This window comes from Pinus tabuliformis, chromosome 8, assembly GCF_031772625.1.
Source record: "Pinus tabuliformis cultivar Carrire ecotype Pingquan chromosome 8, CPIR1, whole genome shotgun sequence".
NCBI classification, from domain to species: Eukaryota; Viridiplantae; Streptophyta; class Pinopsida; order Pinales; family Pinaceae; genus Pinus; species Pinus tabuliformis.
In genome coordinates, this window is record NC_142294.1 from 2,026,086,377 (window position 1) to 2,026,108,454 (window position 22,078).

A 22,078-nucleotide genomic window follows, 5' to 3' on the forward strand; every position below is an offset into this window, starting at 1 on the left:
AAGTGATATTTGGAGGTGGGAGAGAAAAAGTACCCATTAAATCATAATCTTTAAAAGACCTGCCCCCACACTCTCATATGGAACTTCAGTATTTCCCACATATGGTTCATTTCCATTCGAGGTACCGGAAGAGAAAAAAGACATTTGGTCGACGGTGTCAATTTTTCCTTCATGAGGAAAACGAAGTACCCGTAACAAAGAAGAAACTACACAAAACATAGCATGGGTCCAACTTCGCCCAAGAAGAAGGTTGTAATTAAGATTTGCATATACAACTACCAATTCTAGCTCAACAGTCTTTCCTTCCAACGTGATAGGAAAATTTGTGAGAATACCTTACGAATAGGAGCCTTTGCCATCAAAGGCCTCCAAAGTGTTCAAGGATTGGTTAAGGGGAGGAGAGCTAATGGCCTTCCAACACAAAACATACATGATGCAGGTGGAAGCACCTTCATCAGTGACAGTCTCATGGATCATCTTTCCTTTAATAATAACTTGAATCAGAAAAGAAATCTGATGAGGAAGACAAGGAACATGGTTTTCAAGATCAAAATTAATTAAACTAGAATCAGCAGGATCAATGGCTCCTATAGTAGACAACAATGATTTTTGTTGGATTGGACATGTTTGGAGAACTTCCAAAGCTAACATTTCCGAAGGTGATTGAGCTAAATCTTCAACTATATTATAATGTTGTTCAGGTCTAGCATTCAGATTATAGGATGATTTCTGAAGCACACCTTTGGGAGGTGGTTGGATCGCGAATTCATTATTAGGTCGCTCAATATGGAGTGGACCATAACTGTGTGGAGTGGAAGTAGAAGATATATCAGTGACTTCTTTCTCCACTATCTTCTTTTGAAGGGTTTTATAATCTTTCGATCGTGTAGTGACGGAAATAGGCAATGAACCTTGCATCATGAAAACTTGAGAACTAGAAGAGGCAGAGGATTGCGGTTGGTCTACCAACTGAGTCTGCTAAAATGGAAATGGTTCTTTCAAAACATACGGAGTCGCTTTCAATAAACAGCTAAATTCAGAACGACAGGGACAATCCTCTATATAATGATCTTCATCACAAATGAGGCAAGGATATTTCAGCTTTCGTTTGGAGGCATCATCAGCAGATGATTTGGGAGGACCTTGTTTCGGGGTATCGGATATGGATTTGCCTCTACCCTTTTTCTTACCTTTCGAGGCTTCGTCTGTCGCAGTAGATTGGATCACATGGACCTCGAAGGTTTTACTAGGATTGGATGGATTTTTCAAAGGATGATTGGAATCATTATCTGAAACATATTTTTTCTTCGCAGAAGCTTTGGTGGAAGTCTGAGACACTGATCCAATTATACCATCAACAGGTGGTGCATCGGGATACTTTGAAGATGTCAGACCTGAAGATGGTCTTGGAGCATCAAGAAACATCTCATATAGCATGCCAGATTGGGAATAGACTAAGTCTAGATATTGAGCACGTACAATAGCTTGGTCCTCGGTAACACATCCACTCATTGTTATATCTGCAACAATTCTGGTTACGAATGATTTGGTGAACCATTCATGTTGCACAAAAAATTGTCACCTTGGCATTCTGCAATCTGTATGAGTCCATTACCACTCATACATTCCTCCTTTGCAAGTCTTAGGCCTCAGTTCCTCATATCAAGCCTTGAAAATAAGAGAAAGCCCTTAAAAGTCTCTAAAACTCTGGTTCCGCACTTTATCTTAGCATTACCTGCGGTCCCACACCTATTGGTCATGTTCCCTGCGCACCTGATTGCTCTGTCTCTGTGTTATGGGTGTGGACCCCTGTAAAAGTTAAAAAGGTGCAAGTATATTCTTAAAAACTCACTTTGAGTCATTTCTAGAAGCTTCTGGAAGGAATCTTGAGGTGGCAAGTTTGCTCCCTTAAGGTTCATGCATCCCATACCTTAAGGAGCTAACCCCTTGATGTGAGGAGCTTATCCCTTTGAAGGAGGACTCTATCCCTTCATAGGTGGACCTGTAACCTCCTTCCTCTGCACTATAAAATGAAGCATTGGGCTGGTTACTGAGGAGGTTGAAAGCTGAATATTTTTGAGGTGAAATGCTGCTGGAACTTAGTCTTCCTAATTGAGCTTTTGTGTGGAGAGATTACATACCTCTTTGATCTCATTTGGAAGAGAGTGAGGCTTTTCAAAGTAAAGGAGATTCCTATTTCGAACCCTGGGAAGAGCTTGTTCAACATCAAGGCTGAAAAGGTTGTAAGGTTCTTCTACTTCAAAGTTAATACAAATAAGTTTGTTTTTCTCAATAAGCTGTTATTGTATGGTTTATTTTATGGATTCCTTGATCACCATAATGGACATGATTTATGATATTAGCTATGCAGGTGTTATTTGATATTTGCTTGTTTGTGATTGCAGGTTCTCAAAAGGAAACTCTTTCGGACAGTTGAAGGATGGCTGCTAAAAACTAGCATTGGACTTAAGGTAGGGTCTAAACACCTCTATAGTTTTTATTTATGAATCATATATGTTTACAGAAAAATAGATTTGTTTGTCCTGCTTGTTGCTAGATATCTTTTGATACTAGGGATATCGGCCTTGTCTGCAAGATCGACTTATCCGGCCAACAATTCAGTTAACAACCCATCAGGAATTTTTAATTTGATGAGGTGATGCTGATGTCTCCATTCATGGATATGATCGGAAATATGGGTTGCAGTATCTTGCTTCATATATGTGAGCAAATGAGTGTCAGTTTCATATCGAACTGGAAATTGGAAGTGGGTGATTAAGGAAACTCAATATACCGTTTTGCGGCAACACCTGTGAAGGTTTGCTAAAAGAAGCGAAGACGAATAGAATCGTCAACATAAGAATTAGAAGAAAACCATAAGTGATATGTCATCACATGGGCTTAAGGGTCCTCTTTAGATTTTCCTTCAAACTTAGGGCAATCGCTCGGAATTTTAGTAGGAACGGGAGGCTAATAAGGCGAATGAAGAATGGGATCATTAGTGAGCCTCGAGATGTCAGGCAGTTCCAACGTAGCTAAAAATGGCAATTGCGGATTAAATGGCATGTGAGGCCTTTGAGGAGGCCCAACTAGTGGATTCCAACCTTGCTAGTAAGGATCATGCCCCCACAGCGGAGGATTTTGACCATAAGGGATTTTATCTTTCCCCCACTGAGGAGTACCTTGACCATAAGGTGGATTCTGTCCAGGGTAGGTTTGATATTGACCTACCATAGGCCATTGATAAGCATTATATACGGCATATGGATTGTAAGGTTGTTGCACTTGTTGACTCTAGATATGAAGAGATTGGCCCTACTGCTGCAGGGGTTTACCTTGTCTACAAAGTTTTACCTTGTTGATATACAAGTTGAGCTTGTTGTTGCAGAGGTTGGCCTTGCTGCTGCAAAGGTTGACCTTGCTGCTATAAAGGTTGGCCTTGTGGATACAATGGTTGAGTGGGTTGTTGAACAAACTATGTTTGTTGTTACAAAGGTTTCTGATACTACTGCAAAGGTTTCCCCTGTTGTTGCAAAGGTTTCCCTTGCTGTTGTAATGATTGTTGGATAGTTCCTTGAGGCATACCCTGTGGGTATTGGTAAGTTCTGTATGGGTTGGGACCATATGCACCAGGAATAGCAGATTAACTAGGTTGCACATAGAGTCCTGCTTGTGGAATATAAGATGGATTTTGCAAGGCTTTTGAACCATATGGGACATAAGCCAGTTGGAGTGGAATTTGAGCCATGTAAGGCTATTGATATTGGATATTACCAGCCCTGAATGGACCAACGGGGTTAGGAATACCACTATAATAAGGTTGATTGACTCCAACCATGTAAAGTTGTGATCCACTCACATGGGTTCCACCTGACACAAGAGGAATGTTGGTATTTCCCCCCAAGCAATGGTACATTCTATCCACTTTACGAAGGGGTGGAGGAACTTACAGAGGCATGCCCTGAAACAGTCAGTTGTATAGGAATGGAAGGTTGAAACAATGATATAGGTTGCAATGGAATTTTCATTTGAATGGGAACTGACATGACAGTAGTTTGTACAGGAATTTGAGAGGTCGTGTTTGGGATGAACGGACTAGTAGGGGGCATGGCATTTCATGACCAAATAGGATTTTGATACAAAGATGAACTGCTAGGGGTTCCTGAAACTAATTGGGCTAAGGTTGTATAACCATGTGGAAGCATAGGCCCACTAGTTTCAGGAAGTGTGTGATATGGGACTCTTCTGATAAAAGGAAAGCCTTGTGGAGGAAAGTCATATTCTTGCTCTTCATCAACATGAGGAGTGTGAGTAGTGGAAACTTTCATATGACCTTGAGGAGAGGTTGGGATCTCACCTTCTGAATCCATGGGTGGAAACAACTAGCGAGGAGGAATCTAAGATGCATGAGGAGATAACTCCAAAGGAACACCAAGTTGATCGTAAGGACTGTAAGGACACTGAGGAGATATCACAACATGGTCAAATAATGGATTCTGCAGATATAATACAAACCTCTGCGGACTCTCAGGGGTTTCTGGATCATATTCTTGAGGTGACAAGGAATCCGAAGGTGGTGGATGAGAAGAAAGGGGATGGATTCTTGGGACAATCCCAAGTTCAAATCCTTGAGCTTCAAGTGATTAAGGAAGTTCTGAATGGACTCCTTGTGAAGACCCTCCAGTATCAAACAATGAAGGTGAACTTTGGGGTGAACTCAATGGTTCAGCCATGATGACTTTCTCTCAAGAGCAGAAGAAGGAGAGATGATTCAGATAAGGTTGATTAAAATTAAAATTTACAAGGATTTAATCAATATTGGGCTAATAAACAACTGCATGGGTTCGACATGTTATCATTGGCAGGTAATTTTATTGACACGAAATAAAAAATAAATTAAAATGGGTAAAAACTTGGCAAGAGGGTTTACCAAGTATCCGTGAACTGCAATATACACCCCAGCCAAAGCCAAGGACTTAACATACGGTGGCTAATCTCCCCAAATGTTTTGTTCGGTGTATCACGTTTACAAGAAGGATGACTCGGTTACCTATGGCTAAAGGATAACAACATAATGGGGTCTCCCAATATATATGCAATGGTACGAGGAGCAAAAGTCTATGTTAGCGTTGTCTAATGTAGAACGGTTTGATGAGAGTGTCCCTATATACTTTTCATACTGAAGTGCCTCCGATATACCCAAAAGTGATAGAAAACCTTCTATATACTTCTATACAGGGACAAGATACACAATAGGTAGTTAACGACAATTGCTATGTTTAAAGACGTTGGAACACGTCTCTAGCCTAGACCTCTAGATATTTGCATTAAGTGACAAATCCTCCTTAGGTTATTTGAGGTAAATTTTAAGTTAATATTGAATTAAGTTTCAATTTTTGTGGCTCAACGATGTCACATGTTCCTAAAATGCAACTAAATGATGAAAATGAAACCTTTTCATTCGATGAAGGCTAAGCTAACAAAGGAAGATAAATAATCAAGCAATGCATCAAACATGAAAAATGCATCAACACAATTCTTTCCAATGCAATATGTAAAAATGAAATCTAATCTTTCATTCTACTAACAAATGCAATGCCAAAATGCACTTCTATAGAAATGAAAATCACTTCCCTTTCACTAAGATGCAATAATTATTTTCCTTTCACTTTGATTTAATCAATGCAAATGGATGCAAAAAGTAAAGGAAAATGAAAACAACTCACTGAACATGAAAATCACTTTCACTTTATGATTTTGAATGCAAGAAATGTCTCGAAAATACTTAAATGAAAAACACTTTCACTTTTCAAAACATAAGAATGAAAGCAAGGACGTTCTTTCAGTTCAACCAAAGAAAAAAATTTGTGATCTATGCTTGATAATGGAACTAAAGCGATCTTCAAAGCATCAATATGGTTCGACACTAATGATAACAACTTCACACCAAACCAAAAGCAACTTGTAAAAGATGTCCTGATGCAGAAGACTTTTGAACATGAGTAAGCGATCTCTGAGAAGCAAACCAATCAATGAGTGGAGGGTGACCTAGAAACCCTACAAAGAAAATGAGCTTCAAGCACACATAAACCAAATCAAGAGACAATTGCAATCATTCAAGCATGACAATCAGGACAAATACACCATAGACACATTGGAAAATCATTGATAGAGGGCAAAAAGACTGAGAACAAGAAGAAAAACCCTAATTTCTCTTATCCTATAGGATCATCATGCATGTTATAGGAAAAAGGCTGATGAAAGAGTAATAATTGCGACTATTAAGGACAAACCTGTGATGGGCGAGAAGAATGAGGGAAAAAATAAAAAATCTTCAAGACCAGACAAAATTAAGTGTCCTTAAGCAATCACCAGCAAGTGAAAATAGTTACAGATAAGCAAACAAGTTATAAAACTGATGGTTGGTCAAACTCATCACAAAATCAGGGTGAAGGGTTGGATGGAAAGGGTTATAGCGTCCCCAGTTGAGTTGCCATTTTGTTGTCTGATCTGAATTAGATCATAAAGAACTGTGAAAAAACCATCACTATATCAGGTCGGGACAAAACATTAAAGAATTCCAAAACAGCGATCAAAAACACCTTGAACCAGTGGAAATGGTAGCTAGCATGGAACGACGAGGACCTCGGTCAAAGCACGCTGACCGAGGCCCATGGAGACTGTGCAGGAGGCTGAATTAGCCCCTGGGAGCCCCGGAGCGGGAAAATAAGGAGGTTTTTGATGTGCGATTGGGCGAACAGGGCCGAAATGGAGGAAGCCTGAGCACTCAGATGCATGGGGAGCCAAAGAACCACGAGCGAAAAGGCAAACAGTGCTAAAAGCACAAAGGCAGGACCCGCACTCTGGAAACCGACGGTTTTGGATGGAAGCGGAGTGATCCCACTCAACGATCGACGCGTGGCAAGCGGAGGTGAGAGAAAACCACCGTTGATCGCATGCTATCAGTCGAGCAAGTCAACGTTGTGAAACGTGCATATGACGTTGGATCTGGGGGACCCAGATCGGATGGCTGAGATTGTGCCCGATGGAGGAAGCGGAATTGACGAAGTAATACGCCGCATTTTAGAAGGATTTGGAATCTGTTTGACTGCCACAGTGGAGGAAAGACTTCATCCACAACATAACTGAAGATCGAACCGACGAAGCAGGCTGGCACCGTTTAGAGGAGGACATGTGGCCACTCCCTGAGTGTTCATGATGACACCTAATAGGGAACTCCAAGTGCAGCTGCAGAAGGGGAATCGACAGAGGCGGAAGAGGAACCGAACAAGCATGGGAAAGAATGGCTAAAAGCCATGAACAGCAAAATAAATACACAGTCAAGTCAGAGAACGGTCCGAGAGATGAAGAAAAGAAGATAGAGAGACCAGAATCCCGAGAGGAGGAAGGAATACGCAGAGAAAGAAGACAGTGAAGCAAAAGCAGAAAGAGGATAGAGGGCCGAGCTGACCAGAGGCAGCGTCAAGCACCAAAGGCTTGAAAGATCTGAGCCATCCCATAGAGGATCTGTCCGGGCTGAGCACCACATTGGGCTCTCCACTATAGACTAGAAGGTCACAGAGCTGGTAGGAAGAAGAAGTCTGTTTATTCAAGTGGCTTGGGAAATCTAAGAACCACCCTGCCAAGCAAAACCTGCTTCAGAAGAACTCACATTGAGTCCCTGCATTGTAAGTCTCTACTTAAAGACACAATAAAACAAGGCCACCATTGAAAGCTGGACCGGAGATGTAGCACTGGAGAATAGGATGAACTCCTTATTAAAAATTCTTGTGTCTTTGTGTTTGCTTACTATATTTCTCTGTTGTCTTTCCATTTAAATGTCTGTGTGTTGGAAATCTGGTCGATTCATTTCTTAAATAACATAGAACACCCCCTAGTACATGAGTCTGTAATACCTTTGTTTAATAAATCTTCAACTGATGTCACTCATAGGGTGATTATTAGATCAAGTGGTATCAGAGCTCTAGGCTGTAAGGTTAGACAATCTTGTGTTGTTTTAGCTGTGAATGCTCACTAGATCAAAGCTCACAATTGGGAGAAGGATAGTTGATGGAAACTAATCCTGAAATTGGGAGAGTCTATTCTCGAAAGACAATGTCAGAGGAAGGTTCTATGGGGCCATACCCTCAATTCATAGAGAGTTTCCTAGCTATAAAGTCTATGGTAGAAGAAATGTATATGGACTTTAGAAAGCATAAGGATGAAGATTCATCAGGTTCTAAACAAGATAAAGAAGAAGATGAATCTCACTCCCATGACCACTCCAAAGGAAAAGGGAAAGAGGAAATCTTTCTCACACCTCCTAATAGCCCTGTGCATAATAAGAAAACATCTTTGATTAAGCTAGATGTTAAATTTCTGTTTTGCATATATATGATGGAGAGTTAAATGCTGAAAAGTTGGACAGTTGGGTTAGACAAATTGATGTGTATTGCAGGGTAAAGAACATAGACTCAGACAAGAGTAAGATTCAGTTGGTAAGCCTACGCCTAAGAGGCACTGCTTTGGTTTGGTGGGAAGGAAAAACCCAAGCTGATATGAAAAGACATGGTAAGACCATCTCTGTCTGGAGTGAATTTTTTGCTGCAATCAAAGAGCAGTTCTATCCATTGGCCTACATGGAACAAGCCATGATGAGTTGGCAAACTCTTCGGCAGTTGAAAGGGAAAAGTGTGCAAGGGTATACTCAAGAGTTCAGAAAGAGAGCATTGGTGTTGGGTATCTCATTAGACTCACCAAAGACTCTTTTGAAGTACATTGGTGGTCTACACAGCTACATGAGGCATACCATCCTCATGTTTAATCCCACTAGTATAGATGAGGTATCTGTACAAGCTACTCATCTAAAAGCTAGAGGAAAGAATGGAAATCCAGAAGTTGGGGGACCATCCAAACCCACTGTAAGCAAGAGCAAGGAGAAAATAAAGCAAAAGTGGAAAGCAAGGAAGGCTAACACTGCATAGAAAGGCAAAGCTTCATGCACTCACTGTAAAAAGGAGGGGCATGATGATGAGCACTATTAGATTTTGCATCCAGAGCTGAGACCTAAGAAGTCTGATGGCAAGAAGAAGAATATTGTTGCAGCTATTCAGAAAGATTTGGGGTCAGAGTCGGGAGATGAAACAATCATTGTAGCCACAGGTATAAAAGGTAAGAATTCTGAAGCGTCAACTAGTAATTCTGCTCAGTCTATTATTGATGAAGAACATGAGAGAAAAAGACATGAGCTTTTCCATATTCGAGTTATTTCCAAAAATCAAAAAATTGATACTTTGTTTGATAGTGTCTCACAAGTAAATCTAATTTCTGAAGCAATTGTAAAGAAATTGGGATTAGCAACTACACCTCATAAGAAACCATACCCAATAGGATGGTTGAACGATAAAACACAACTACAAGTGACTAGACAGTGCAAACTCAATTTTTCTTTTGGGTCAGCATTTGTAGATGAGGTTGAGTTAGATATAATTCCTTTGGATATATGTGGAATTGTTTTAGGAAGCCCTTACTTGTATGATAGAAAGGCTATTTTCTATAGAGCTGAGAACAAGTATCGACTTGTTAAATATGGAGTCGAATAATTTGTAAGAGCTCATTAGATCAAGAATAATTATACTCTCATAAACTCAGGACAGATGAAAAGAATGATAAATTCATGCAAACAATTCTTACTGATGGTTGTAAAGGAAAAGAAACCTGATAAAACCAATGTATTTGAGGGCTGTAATGCTAATCAGCAAGCTGATATAGAAAAGGTTGTTTCAGAATATGATGTCTTGTTTCAAGAACCTAAAGGTCTACCACCCAAAAAGGGAATAGTACATGATATTATTTTGTAGCAAGATGTTCCATTGCCTAACATTGGGATGTACAGGTTGTCTGCTTTAGAGAATGCTGAAATAAAGAAGCAGGTGCAGGAGTTGCTCGAGAAAGGGTTCATCAGGCCTAGCACATCACCATGTGGGTCACCAATCGTTTTGGTGAGAAATAAAGATGGCTCATGGAGAATGTGTATTGACTACCGAGCACTGATAATCAAAAATCGTTATCCCCTTCCTCGCATAGATGATCTTTTAGATCAATTGAAGGAAGTTGTTTATTTCACCAAGCTAGATTTGCATAGTGGATACCATCGGGTCAGAGTTGCAGAGTAAGATGCATGGAAGACTTCTTTCAAAACAAAGCAGGGATTGTATGAGTGGTTGGTTATTCCTTTTGGCTTGACCAATGCCCCTGCTATTTTCATGAGATTAATAAATGATGTACTCAGGCCTTTTCTTGATGATTTTTTTATTGTGTATCTGGATGACATTCTGATTTTTAGTAAAAAGTGGGAAGAACATTTAAAGCATGTTAAGCAGACATTAGATGTTTTGAAAAGAGAAAAACTTTATGTTAAACTCTCAAAATATGAATTTGGAAAAACATCTCTAAACTACTTGGGTCATATAGTAGGGGGAGGTGAATTGAAAATAAATCCCTCTAAAGTGGCAATCATTGTAAACTGGCCTAAACCCAAGTCTGCTACAAAAGTTAGAAGCTTCTTAGGAGAAGCACAATATTGGAGGAAGTTCATTTCTAATTTTTCCTCAATTGCAGCTCCCTTACATGCTTTGACAGGATTGAACAATGTGTTTCAATGTGGAGGCAAACATCAGAAAGCCTTCGACACCTTGAAAGAAAAGATTAGTACAACACCTGTACTAGCATTGCCTGATCTACAAAGACTGTTTCAAATCCAAACAGATGCCAGTGAATATGCCATGGGAGCAGTGTTGACACAGCACGGTAAACCCATATGTTATCATTCTGAGACTTTTAATCCTGCAGTAGTTAACTATCCTACATATGATAAAGAATTGTATGCATTAGTTCAGAGTGTGAAAAAGTGGAAACGTTACTTAATGAGAAAAGAGACAGTAATACATACTAATCATCAACCACTTCAATATCTACACTCCCAAACTAAGTTGCAAAAATCAAGACACTACAGATGGATGGGTTTTCTACAACAGTTTCATTTAGTCATTAGATATAAAAGGGGCATACACAACAAAGTTGTAGACATGTTATCTAGACCCATTATAAATGCATCTACTATACTTAAGCATACTTATGTACTACATGAAAGTTACATTGAACAATATGCTCAAGATATAGACTTTAAAGATGTATATGCAACTTTGAGTCAAGGCAAAAAGGTAGAAGAATTGGACTATCATGTGAAGGACCGACTCTTATATCATTGTGAGAAACTCTACATTCCACAAACAGAGAGAGTAAAGATAATTAGAGAGGCACACACTTCTCTGATATCAGGTCACTTTGGGGTAAGTAAAATAGTTGCACAGCTGCAAAGATTTTGTTATTGGCCAAAAATGAATGAGATAGTGTCTAGATATATAAGAGGGTGTACTATGTGTGCTAAAAGCAAGCCCAACAATAGAAAACTAGCCTTGTACACTCCATTACCAATTCCTTCTCACCCTTGGGAAAGTGTTTCCATGGATTTTGTTGGAGGACTGCCTAAATCTAGGAAAGTTCATGATTATCTGTATGTGGTTGTGGATAGGTTTAGCAAAATGTGTATTTTGATACCTTGTAATAAACAGATTACAGTTGAACAAACTGCAAAATTATTCTTTGAACATGTATGGGTTCATTTTGGATTACCCACTTCTATTGTATCTGATCGAGACACCCGATTTGTGGGGAATTTTTGGTTAAGTCTGTGGGAGCTAATGGACACCCAACTGAAGAAAAGCACAGCTTTTCATCCACAAACTGATGGCCAGACAGAAGTAGTTAACATGACAGTGATCCAGTTACTCAGGGGATATTACAGCAAACATCCTAAGCTTTGGGATGAACACTTGTGTTATGTGCAACATGCTTACAATAGAGCCAAACACTCTTCTACACAAAGATCTCCTTTTGAGACCTGTTTCGGTTTCACACCAAGGTCTCCTTTGGATTTTGTCTTTGGTAAAGATACCATGGTTGATAGACACAGTGATGCGGACAAGGAAATCAGGTTCATTGAACAAATCCAGGAGATCCACCAAGCAGTACAGGAACAGCTAGAAAAGAGCCAGACCAAGTATAAGGCTAGGCATGACAAGCATCGGATGGAGCATAGTTTTCAAGTTGGAGACCAAGTCTGGCTGTATATTAGCAAGGACAGGATGCAAGGTGAAGGTAAAAAGCTAAAGCCTATCAGGTATGGACCTTTTAGGATACTTGAGAAGATTGGTGAAAATGCTTTTCACCTTGATCTACCAGCTTACATGCACATCTACTCAGTCGTAAATGCAGATTGCTTGAGATTGTTTGAACCTTCAATGATTGAGGATCCTGAAGAGCAAAGTCAATTGCCTTCTATTGATGACCTACTACCTGAATATCTGAATGAATTGCAGGAAGACACAGTCTTGGACAGGAAGGTGAGGACAACGCGCAAAGGAAATGTCGAGTACCTCAGAATTGAACTCATAGGTTCAAAGCCGAGCAGTACGAGGTGTATTGAGATTAGACAAGTGAGAAAGCAATACCCTCACTTAGTCGATGCTTGAAAACCAACTTTTGGTGGGCCAAAAGCTTTTCAGTGGGAAGGTCGTGATCCAAATTGGATCATAAAGAACTGTCAAAAAGCCATGACTATATCATGTCGGGACAAAACATTAAAGAATTCCAAAACAGCGATCAAAAACACCTTGAACCAGTGGCAATGGAACCCAACATGGAACGATGAGGACCTCGGTCAAAGTGCGTTGACCAAGGCCCATGGAGACTACGCAGGAGGCCAAATTATCCCCTCGGAGCCCCGGATCGAGAAAATAAGGAGGTTTTTGATGCGCAATTAGCAGCACTAATCGCACATCGCTGAGCGAATAGGGCCGAAATGGACGAAGCCCGAGCACTCGGACGCATGGGGAGCGGGAGAACCACGAGCGAAAAGACGAACAATGCTAAAAGGACAAAGGCAGGACCAGCGCTCAGGAAACCGGTGGTATTGTTCGGGGTGCCCTCAAACGGTAAGCGGTTTTGGATGGAAGTGGAGCGATCCCACTCAACAATCGATGCGTGGCAAGCAGAGGTGAGAGAAAATCACCGTTGATCACGCATTATCAGTTGAGCAAGTCAACCATGCGAAACGTGCGTATGACATTGGATCTGGGGGACCCAGATTGGACAACTAAGATCGTGCCCAATGGAGGAAGCGGAATCGACAAAGGAATACACCGTGTTTTAGAAGGATTTGGAATCCATTTGGAGGAAAGACTTCTTCCATGATGTAACTGAAGAACGAATCGACGAAGCAGGCTAGCACCATTTAGAGGAGGACATGTGGCCACTCCCTGAGCATTCATGATGACGCCGAACAGGGAATTCCAAGCACAGCTACAGAAGGTGAATCGATAGAGGCAGAAGAGGAACCCAACAGGCATGGGAACGAATGGCTAAAAGCCATGAACAGCAAAAAAAATACACAGTCAAGTTAGAGAACAGTCTGAGAGACGAAGAAAAGAAGATAGAGAGACCAGAATCCTGAGACGAGGACGGAATACATAGAGAAAGAAGACAGTGAAGCAAAAGCAGAAAGAGGACAGAGGTCTGAGCTGACCAGAGGCAGTGTCGAGCACCAGAGGCTTGAGAGATCCGAGCCATCCCATAGAGGATCTGTTTGGGCTGAGCACCACATTGGGCTCTCCATTGTAGACCAGAAGGTCAGAGAGCTGGTAGGAAGAAGAAGTCTGTGTACTCAAGTGGCTTGGGAAATCCAAGAACCACCCTACCAAGCAAAACCTGCTTCAGGAGAACTCACATTGAGTCCCTGCATTGTAATTATTTGCTTAAAGACACAATAAAACAAGGCCACCACTGAAAGCTGGACTAGAGATGTGGCCCCAGAGAATAGGGTGAACTCCTTATTAAAAATTCTTGTGTCTTTTGTTTGCTTACTTGTATTTCTCGGTTGTCTTTCCATTTAAATATCTGTGTGTTGGCAATCTGATTGATCTGTTGCTTAAATAACATAGAACACACACCAGCACATGAGTCTATAATACCTTTGTTTAATAAATCTTCAACTCATGTCACTCATAGGGTGATTATCAGATCATTGTCTAGGAAATCCTCTCTACGGATAGAGACGATCCCCCTAGCCCAATGATTGGGACTAGAAACCTACATGACAATCTACTGGACACTTTCCTAAGTTACAATTGAAATAAGAGACGAAGAAGATGGCCTACCTCGTTCCGATGCTATCACATCTTCCTTTGTTGAAGACATTGAATCACTTGCGTCATGGGCTTGGTCTTGCTGCTCACAACATTTAAACACCTGCACAAGGGATCAAGACACAACAATGCATGCAAATACAAATAGCATAATCAAAAGTAACCTACTTAACATATCAAGGAGTGTTAAGATAAATGATACATAAGCATACACATTTATGGAAAATGAACCAATAGTTGTATATTAATAGAATAAAGGAGGAAGCACACAACCAAGCCTTGATTTCAATAGGTTCTCCTTGAATGAATGTCCAAGTCCAAGCTTAATCTCTCCAATCACTCCTTCTCCAAGGCAAATGAGTAGCATGTAGGCACAATTTCAGCATAAGGGTGAAAATAACCAAAGACCAACCATTTGCGAATGGGAGAGGATGAATATAAAGGCAGGGAAAGGGAGTTAGGATCTCTCCATAGATAGGAGAAGGGCCTCATCTCAAGGAGGTAGCTCATAGGGATAATACCAAAAGTCCAAGTTGAGAGAACTAGACCTCATCCACGCCAAATAATCTCCAGCTCATCGCTCTGGAAGCTTCTAGATCACGAAGCTTCTCATCCTCTTCAGGAAAAATTCCTTTTAGGGATCATCGCAGGTACACAAGAAAACAGAGCGATGACATCGCAGGGCTAGTATAGTGCAACTAGAAACCATCGCAGTCTTCAGTATCATAAGAGAGATGATTCTAAAATTAGGGTTTTAGATCCATTTCCTTGAGGGGAAGTTCAAGGCATTTTCTAATCAGTGTTTTAGGGAGGATCTGAGATGCATATCTAAATGAGTACACTGCATGATGGTCATGTTTCAAGCACTTCGGGGTATGTCACAGGGAAGTGTGTGTGGTGTGACAAAATATTGTGTAACACTCGCTGGAAGTAGAGCAATCTTTTTGTTCTTGTAGTGAATTTGTCAAGGTATTGTCCAGGCCTACTAGCAGTAGAGCAACAAGAGAGATGAAAAACTATAATCTGAAAATATGAAGCTCGCGAACTTCACTACCCTTTCTGATTTGAAACATTGCGATATTAGTGAATCTTATGCTTTTTTTCAACCGAGAAGGCACAAAGGGGTGAACATGTTTATTCACAGGGTAAGTGGGGAAACCAAAGTGATCTACATGATGAATCAATACTCCCTGAAGAACTGAGACCCTACACAAAAGAGTTAAACTAAGACAGAGAAGCTAGAATTCTACCAGTGTGTCTCCAAGTGTTGACGTTGCTACAACACCCTCCAAGATTTTGGCCTACACCAAATTTTGGAGCCTACCTTGGTCTTGTATATTGTCATTGCAAGCATTGAAATCCATTCCCTATGCTTTCTTTAAGTGTTTTAGTCCCTTTTGCAAGAAAAGAAAAATGTCATATTTTCGCATGTCAAGTGTCACACAATGTATAAAAGTATTTTTTGATGGTTTCAAGGGTTTATCTTTGTGTGAATGATTTGATCTTACCATGTAAACATCCATCGCACTCATTCCCAAAGTTGTAATCATTGTCGCACAAGTTTCGTCATGGTCGTCGCAAAGTGTATCTTTAGTGTCGTCTTTGTCATAAGTCGTCGCAAAGTTATCGCACTGAGGGAAATGTGTGTGTTTTCATGTGTCATGGATGATCCATGTCATTTTTTCGTCAAGTTTTCTAAGTGTGTGATCATAGTCAAGTCATATCATTGTGCACATCAACTGTTTGATCCCACACACAGCCAAATTGCATAAATTACCCTAGCAACTTAGCCTCATTTGGCCTTTCTCAACTTCTCTTTATGCAGTTCCAACCCTCAAGTTGCAACCCTTCCCCTTGACATTGCATAATGTGCAATTCCTACATTCGAGGACTATACACTGTTTAGTTCTAGTGCTCAAGCCCGGACCTTGGCCCTCATAATTGTACAATCCAGCCCTCCAGCCTAGCCTCAACTGTGTGTTGCACAATATCTGAGCTCAAGCTTAGACCTTGAGCTCCTGAGTCACACAATTGCATAATCACCAAGTCTAATCTACTCCCCAAAATTGTAAATTTGGATGAAACAGTGCAAAACCCCTAAGCCCGGCTCACTAAATCCCAAAACTGCACAATCTGCTTACCTAGTCCAGCCTAAATTGCATATTTCATAGTCTCAAGGCTCAATCTCCACCCCTGACTACTTGAGTTGCACAATTGCACAGTCACTAAGCCTCTCCCTCAGCCTGCCACTTAGTTCTGGCTCAGTCAATGGATCAACATGAACCATCTTAGACAAGGGGTTTATCAAACTGATGTCGTCTTGTCATGAGTGAATTGGAGATGTAGGTAATCTATCATACCATGACAAGATGATGAATAAGGATATGGAGAACGGAAACATGTCGAAAGACATCCTTATAGTTGATTATACAAGTTTATCAATCAAGAAAAAATAAAGGGACACCAGTTTGCAACCACAATTCAAGACTTGATATCATTGAAGACTCCTTACCTCTAATCCATATGGAGGAGGATATATGAGCATACTCAAGAAGACACATAGCAAGGAGTAGCAAGAATGGCTTGAAATTGTCATGTCATCATACAGTCCATGTCCATAATGTCATGTCATGATTCATCATATGCCACATCATTATTATGGAATATGTAATTATATATTCAAAATGTATTGTAGAGTGGAAGTCTAAAGGACACATACAAAATGTCAAGATTCATGTAAAGTCGAAAAGGCATAGGAAGTCAAACAGTCATGAGGGTAGTCAAAGAGTCACAAGGAGGTGAAGCATCACCCCATTGGTCATATATACACCCTCATCGTATGAGTGAAGGACTTTCACCTTGGCTCCTCCCACAAGGCATTAGAGAGACAAACTAGTTCTTTTGGGGAGCAAGTAGTGGCTCTAACGCTCCTCTATTGTAGATAGTGGTGTTCATTGCATAGATGTGTCATGGGACTTTTAATTAATATCAGAAGCCTCATGTCCAACAAGTTCTTCTTTCATGAATTATGAATATTTGTAAGACTAATCTAAGAATGTTTGTAGTTCATGTTTTATTTCATCTATGCCGGAGTAGTTGAACTATTTTGTTTATTTTAGTACTTATCATATTGAGAATGAGTTGTAATGGTTGCTATAACTGTCGAATCCTTGTGGACTATTCCGCTGGATGTTAGATAGATCTTTCTTCTTTATAATGGTTGCAATGACTGTCACATCTTTGTGAACTATTTCGTTGTATGTTAGATGGATATTTTCTATGTGTGTGTGTGTCTACCAAGGTGGTAGTAGAGGCTCACTTTCCTCTCCCTCTACAGTAGAAAAATATTAACATGCATACAACCAAACACTCACCAGGCATACTCACTTGTTGATCTAAGATTACCTATGCATAACTTCTTGTCTTGAGTTTATTAGCCAAGGAAAGCCTACAAGAATACATGGCAGCCGGGACGATATCCCATATCGGGCTCCTATTCGAAATGTTGGGACTTCACATTAGGGAGACCCCCTTGATTGACGAATTTCCAGCACCATCATCAATTCCTTGAGTCCAATAGAGTTCTAAATTAAGATTTAACTAATTCTAAGCTACAATCCTGTTTCAATATCTTTAACGAGAAAACACTCTTTCTTAGAGGTTGATTCTCTAATTTTATAAGAAAAATTACATATTAAAAATAGCATAAGACAAAAAAACACAAAAGCCTGGAAGTTTGCATGCCACTATGATTTTGGCAAATTAAACCACTCAATTCACGCATGCTTGATATCATATCTTCTCCATTGTTCAAATAACTCACCCATAGGTTGTGATGTGGAAATACATGTTATTTTCTCTTTAACATTTTTATATGGATCCCATGCATGAATCGCTTTATCCAAATTTATATAAGTTGCAGTGTTAACTTGAATTTTCAACCACTTCTAAAAATGGTCATATTCTTAGTCAACAATTCATCTAACTTTGCTCCCAAACTTTTTCCTACCAATTAGCAGGAATCCTTCAAATTGCATCATACCACCTCGGATTTATTCTTGTTATGATGTTTTAACATTCAAGTAAACTATATAATTTCCCTTACCTATACTTAGATCACAAGATACACATAAATTAGGAGTAAAAATATTATCTCAAAGAAATGTGTTGGATATAAATAGTCTATTGATATCATATTTCTTTCACAAATATGAAACAAATGATGTCAAGCCATCAAAAATATAGATAACATGAATGTTGTATATATTTGTGAAACCTTTCTAGCTTCATAAGTTATAGCCAAAATGGAAATCAAAGTCAAAAGTTATGACAAAAATATGAAGTCATTTTCCGTTGTATTAGTGAACTCAAAATCTTTCATTGGTACTTAAAATGTTTTCATATATCAATAGATAAACTTAACACTTTGTTAATGTAAGCATAAAACCTATATACACATGTCGTGGAATTATGTGTCAATGACATGCATTGTTGTATGGATTTCATAGCATAGAATTTGGTGAAATCAATAGTTGAAATACAATTGATGATTAAATCAATAGTCTAAATTCATATTGGAAAAAAAAAATCACATCAATGCCTAGAAAAATGTTCCATCGGTGTGCCCAAAATCTTTACATCAATGGACCCAAAAAACTTCCATTGGCACCTTAAACATATTTTTCACTAATGTGGGATAGAACTCTGACAACATCATCTGCAAAATTTATATTGGCATGCGAAAAATATTTCCATCAATGGCCAAAAAAACTTTTGTTCAAAGCCCTATTTGTTTTTTCCTTTTTTTCCTGTCAAAAAATTAAACCTAACGCTCAGGAATTTTGTTTTATTTTTTGGTTTTATTAATATGATATATTCTTGCTAAGTTGAAAATGGTTGTTATTGATGTCAAAGGTTGTCCAAATGAAGAAGAAAGTTGCATAGTCAAATAGCATATTTTGATACCTTTCCAATAATATATGCCACACCTTCTAGAAATATTGTTTTGGATTTTTGATGCCCCATTTAGATACCTTATCTTTGAATGCATTTTTACTCCAATTATCTAGCTCAAATAGGAGCATAATATATATGGTTGGAAATCTTATTCTAAGACCTTTCCAATGGCATATGAAACTCCCTCTAACTCCTCATAGTTGAGGAGAAATGATTTTTTAAATATTCATTATACATTATGTGAATTGCACAAGTCAACCCAACAAATGGGAAAGTCAACCCTGCTTGGATCAAACACAGTATATATAGACATTATGTGGAGGAACCTAGGACTCACTCGCTCAAGCCATTTCGGGTTTTCCTAAGTAAACGAAGGATCATTTATGAGGTTCATACCTCATGAACCAAGTTTATTGAAGACAAGTTGGAGAGGATTTTTGTGGGAAGGGCTTTTGGAACATTTTTGGAAGGGTTTTTGCCAGTTTTTTGGAAAGTTTTTGGTCTTATTTAGAAGGTTAGTTGCAGAGTTCTTCTAGACACCAAGTTTCAACCTTGTCGTAACCCCATTGAAGGACAAGTTCATATTTAGTTTGAGCTTTGGCTTTTGGTATTTTGAAGGTTGAGTTCAAGTCTAGTTTGTGGTTGAAGTTGCAGTCCTATTATAGACTAACTTCTGGTCTAATTTTTAGACGACCAAGCTCTGTTGGAGAACCATTGTAAGGATCTTTGGAGGTCGAGTCAATTTGGATAAGGAAGTGTTAATGGAGTTGTTAGTTCTAGTTGTGATGTTAATGTGATGATATGAATGAGCCCTGTTGTGGACAGAGGTGCAGTAAGAACATGGCTATCGTGGACATTTCTTGTGGTAAGCCTATGGATTGCATAAGGTGAGTGTCTAATTCATTGATAGGCCACAAGAAGTAGGCCTTCAATGTTGTAAAATATTGTTTGGTTCCAAGTGTTTTGAAAATCCCTATGTAGCATAAAGAAACCTACAGTCCTGAGTACAAGATGCCAAGTGGGCAAACCTTCTCTTTGAACATATAATGAGCCTAAGTAATGAGAGTTGAATAGTGAAAAACAAGATTTAAGGAAGTTGAAGGGCCAAGTAGGTAGAATTGTTTTTGATCAAATACAGAGAACTAACGTGTAGTAGATCAACTCTAAAGAGCCAAGTCAAGAAGATTATTTGAAGAGAAAAAAGTTAAGGTCAAGTGGATGTGATCAATATTGAAGATGAAAACCTAAGGGTTGCATGGTTAGAGGACAACTCACAGAAGAATTTGTTGAGGTCCAGAAGTTATTAATGACTACCCCAAGGAACAACTTGAAGACAAAGGTCGATGCCTAGAGTTTGCTAAGTTGGTGCTCAATTGGGGGATTGGTATCCCCTATAGGTTGGTGTGTACATTCGCTAAGTTGGTGCTCAACTAGGGGAATGAAATATCTTGTAGGTTAGTGCCTATGAAATTTGTAAGTTGATGCTTACTTTGTACAAGGAATTTTAAAAAATATTTACAAAGAAAAATTGTATAAGTGTTACTTATGAATATCTATGTTTCATGATTTATGTGCGTCAAATGTTTTAAACGTTGGGTTGTGTTATATTCTTTCCACGACCCTATATTAGGTGGACGGACCTACCTATGGTTTTTTGTGCATGGTTTTTCACATGGTTTTGGGCACGATGGTTTTCGGTCCAAGGTATTTTGTAGATCCAAATAAGGGAACTATGGTTATGTTCTAATCCAGGGTTAATGGATTGGGATTTATGGATTCTTCAGCATGTATATATATATATATGTATTGTAACATTGAAAGGAACATAATGAAAAATCAATCTGGTAGTCCCAGTTTTGGGATCCAAGGAAAATCTTTGTGTATATTTGTTTTTGTGTGTTATGCTCTCGCCATTGTTTATTTTATGTTTTTAGAATTCGTATGCAGGTAATTTATGTACGAGGTTAAAACCTACATTTGGTATCGAAGTTGTTTTGGATTCAAGGGGACTCCTTTGTTGCTAAGGGGTTTCTCTCGAGCCTATGGTAGACCCTGTTCGGTGGGAGATCTATGGGATCAATTCTAGTGGTGAAATAAGATGGCGAGCAGTGGAGAGATAGAGATTGAGAATTTTAATGGTCGAAGTTTTGATGTTGGAACTCAATATGGAGGATCTATTGGTGGATAAAGATAAGTGGATCGCGGTAGATCCGGGTACTAAACCAACGGGAGTTTCCGATGAAGAATGGAAGAAGTTGGATCGGAAGGACAAGAGCACAATATGATTGTGTGTCACAGATTCAGTATTGTTGAATATATCAGGGGAAGCTACAGTGAAGGCTTTGTGGGATAAGTTAGGGACTTTGTACCAATCTAAGTCTGGTGAATAAATTGTTCCTACGGAAAAAGCTGTATAACTTGAGGATGAAAGATGGAGACTTGGTGACAAAGCATCTAAATGCATTTAATATTGTGGTAAGTCAGTTATTATTTGTTGATATTAAAATTTCAGATGAAGATAAGTGCATCAGTTTTGTTGTGTTCTCTACCAAATTCGTGGGATATGTAGTTTTTAACCTGTATAGAAATTACCTGCATAAGAATTCTAAAACACAAAAAATAAACAATGCGAGAGCATAACACATAAAACACATATACACAGATATTTCTCCTAGATCCCAATACTGGGACTACCAGCTTGATTTTTTTCATTATATTCCTTTCAATGTTACAATACATATTTATACATGCGAAGCATCTAATACCAAGGACCGAAAACCATTACGTCCAAAACCCGTGGACTGAAAACATAGGTAGGTTCGTCCAAACTAATATAGGGTCCAAAAAAAAATTTCCCA

At 39.2% G+C, this 22,078-nt stretch overlaps 1 protein-coding gene across 1 annotated transcript in view; it reads left to right on the forward strand.

The window, feature by feature from the left end:
* Positions 1 to 4,489: 4,489 nt before the first annotated feature.
* Positions 4,490 to 22,078, forward strand: part of LOC149244563 (uncharacterized) — an 18,884-nt gene continuing 1,295 nt past the window's right edge. The window contains exon 1 of the mRNA XM_089371587.1: positions 4,490 to 4,699. Coding sequence (XP_089227713.1) covers positions 4,490 to 4,699 — 210 coding nt within the window. The remainder of the gene's footprint in view (positions 4,700 to 22,078) is intronic.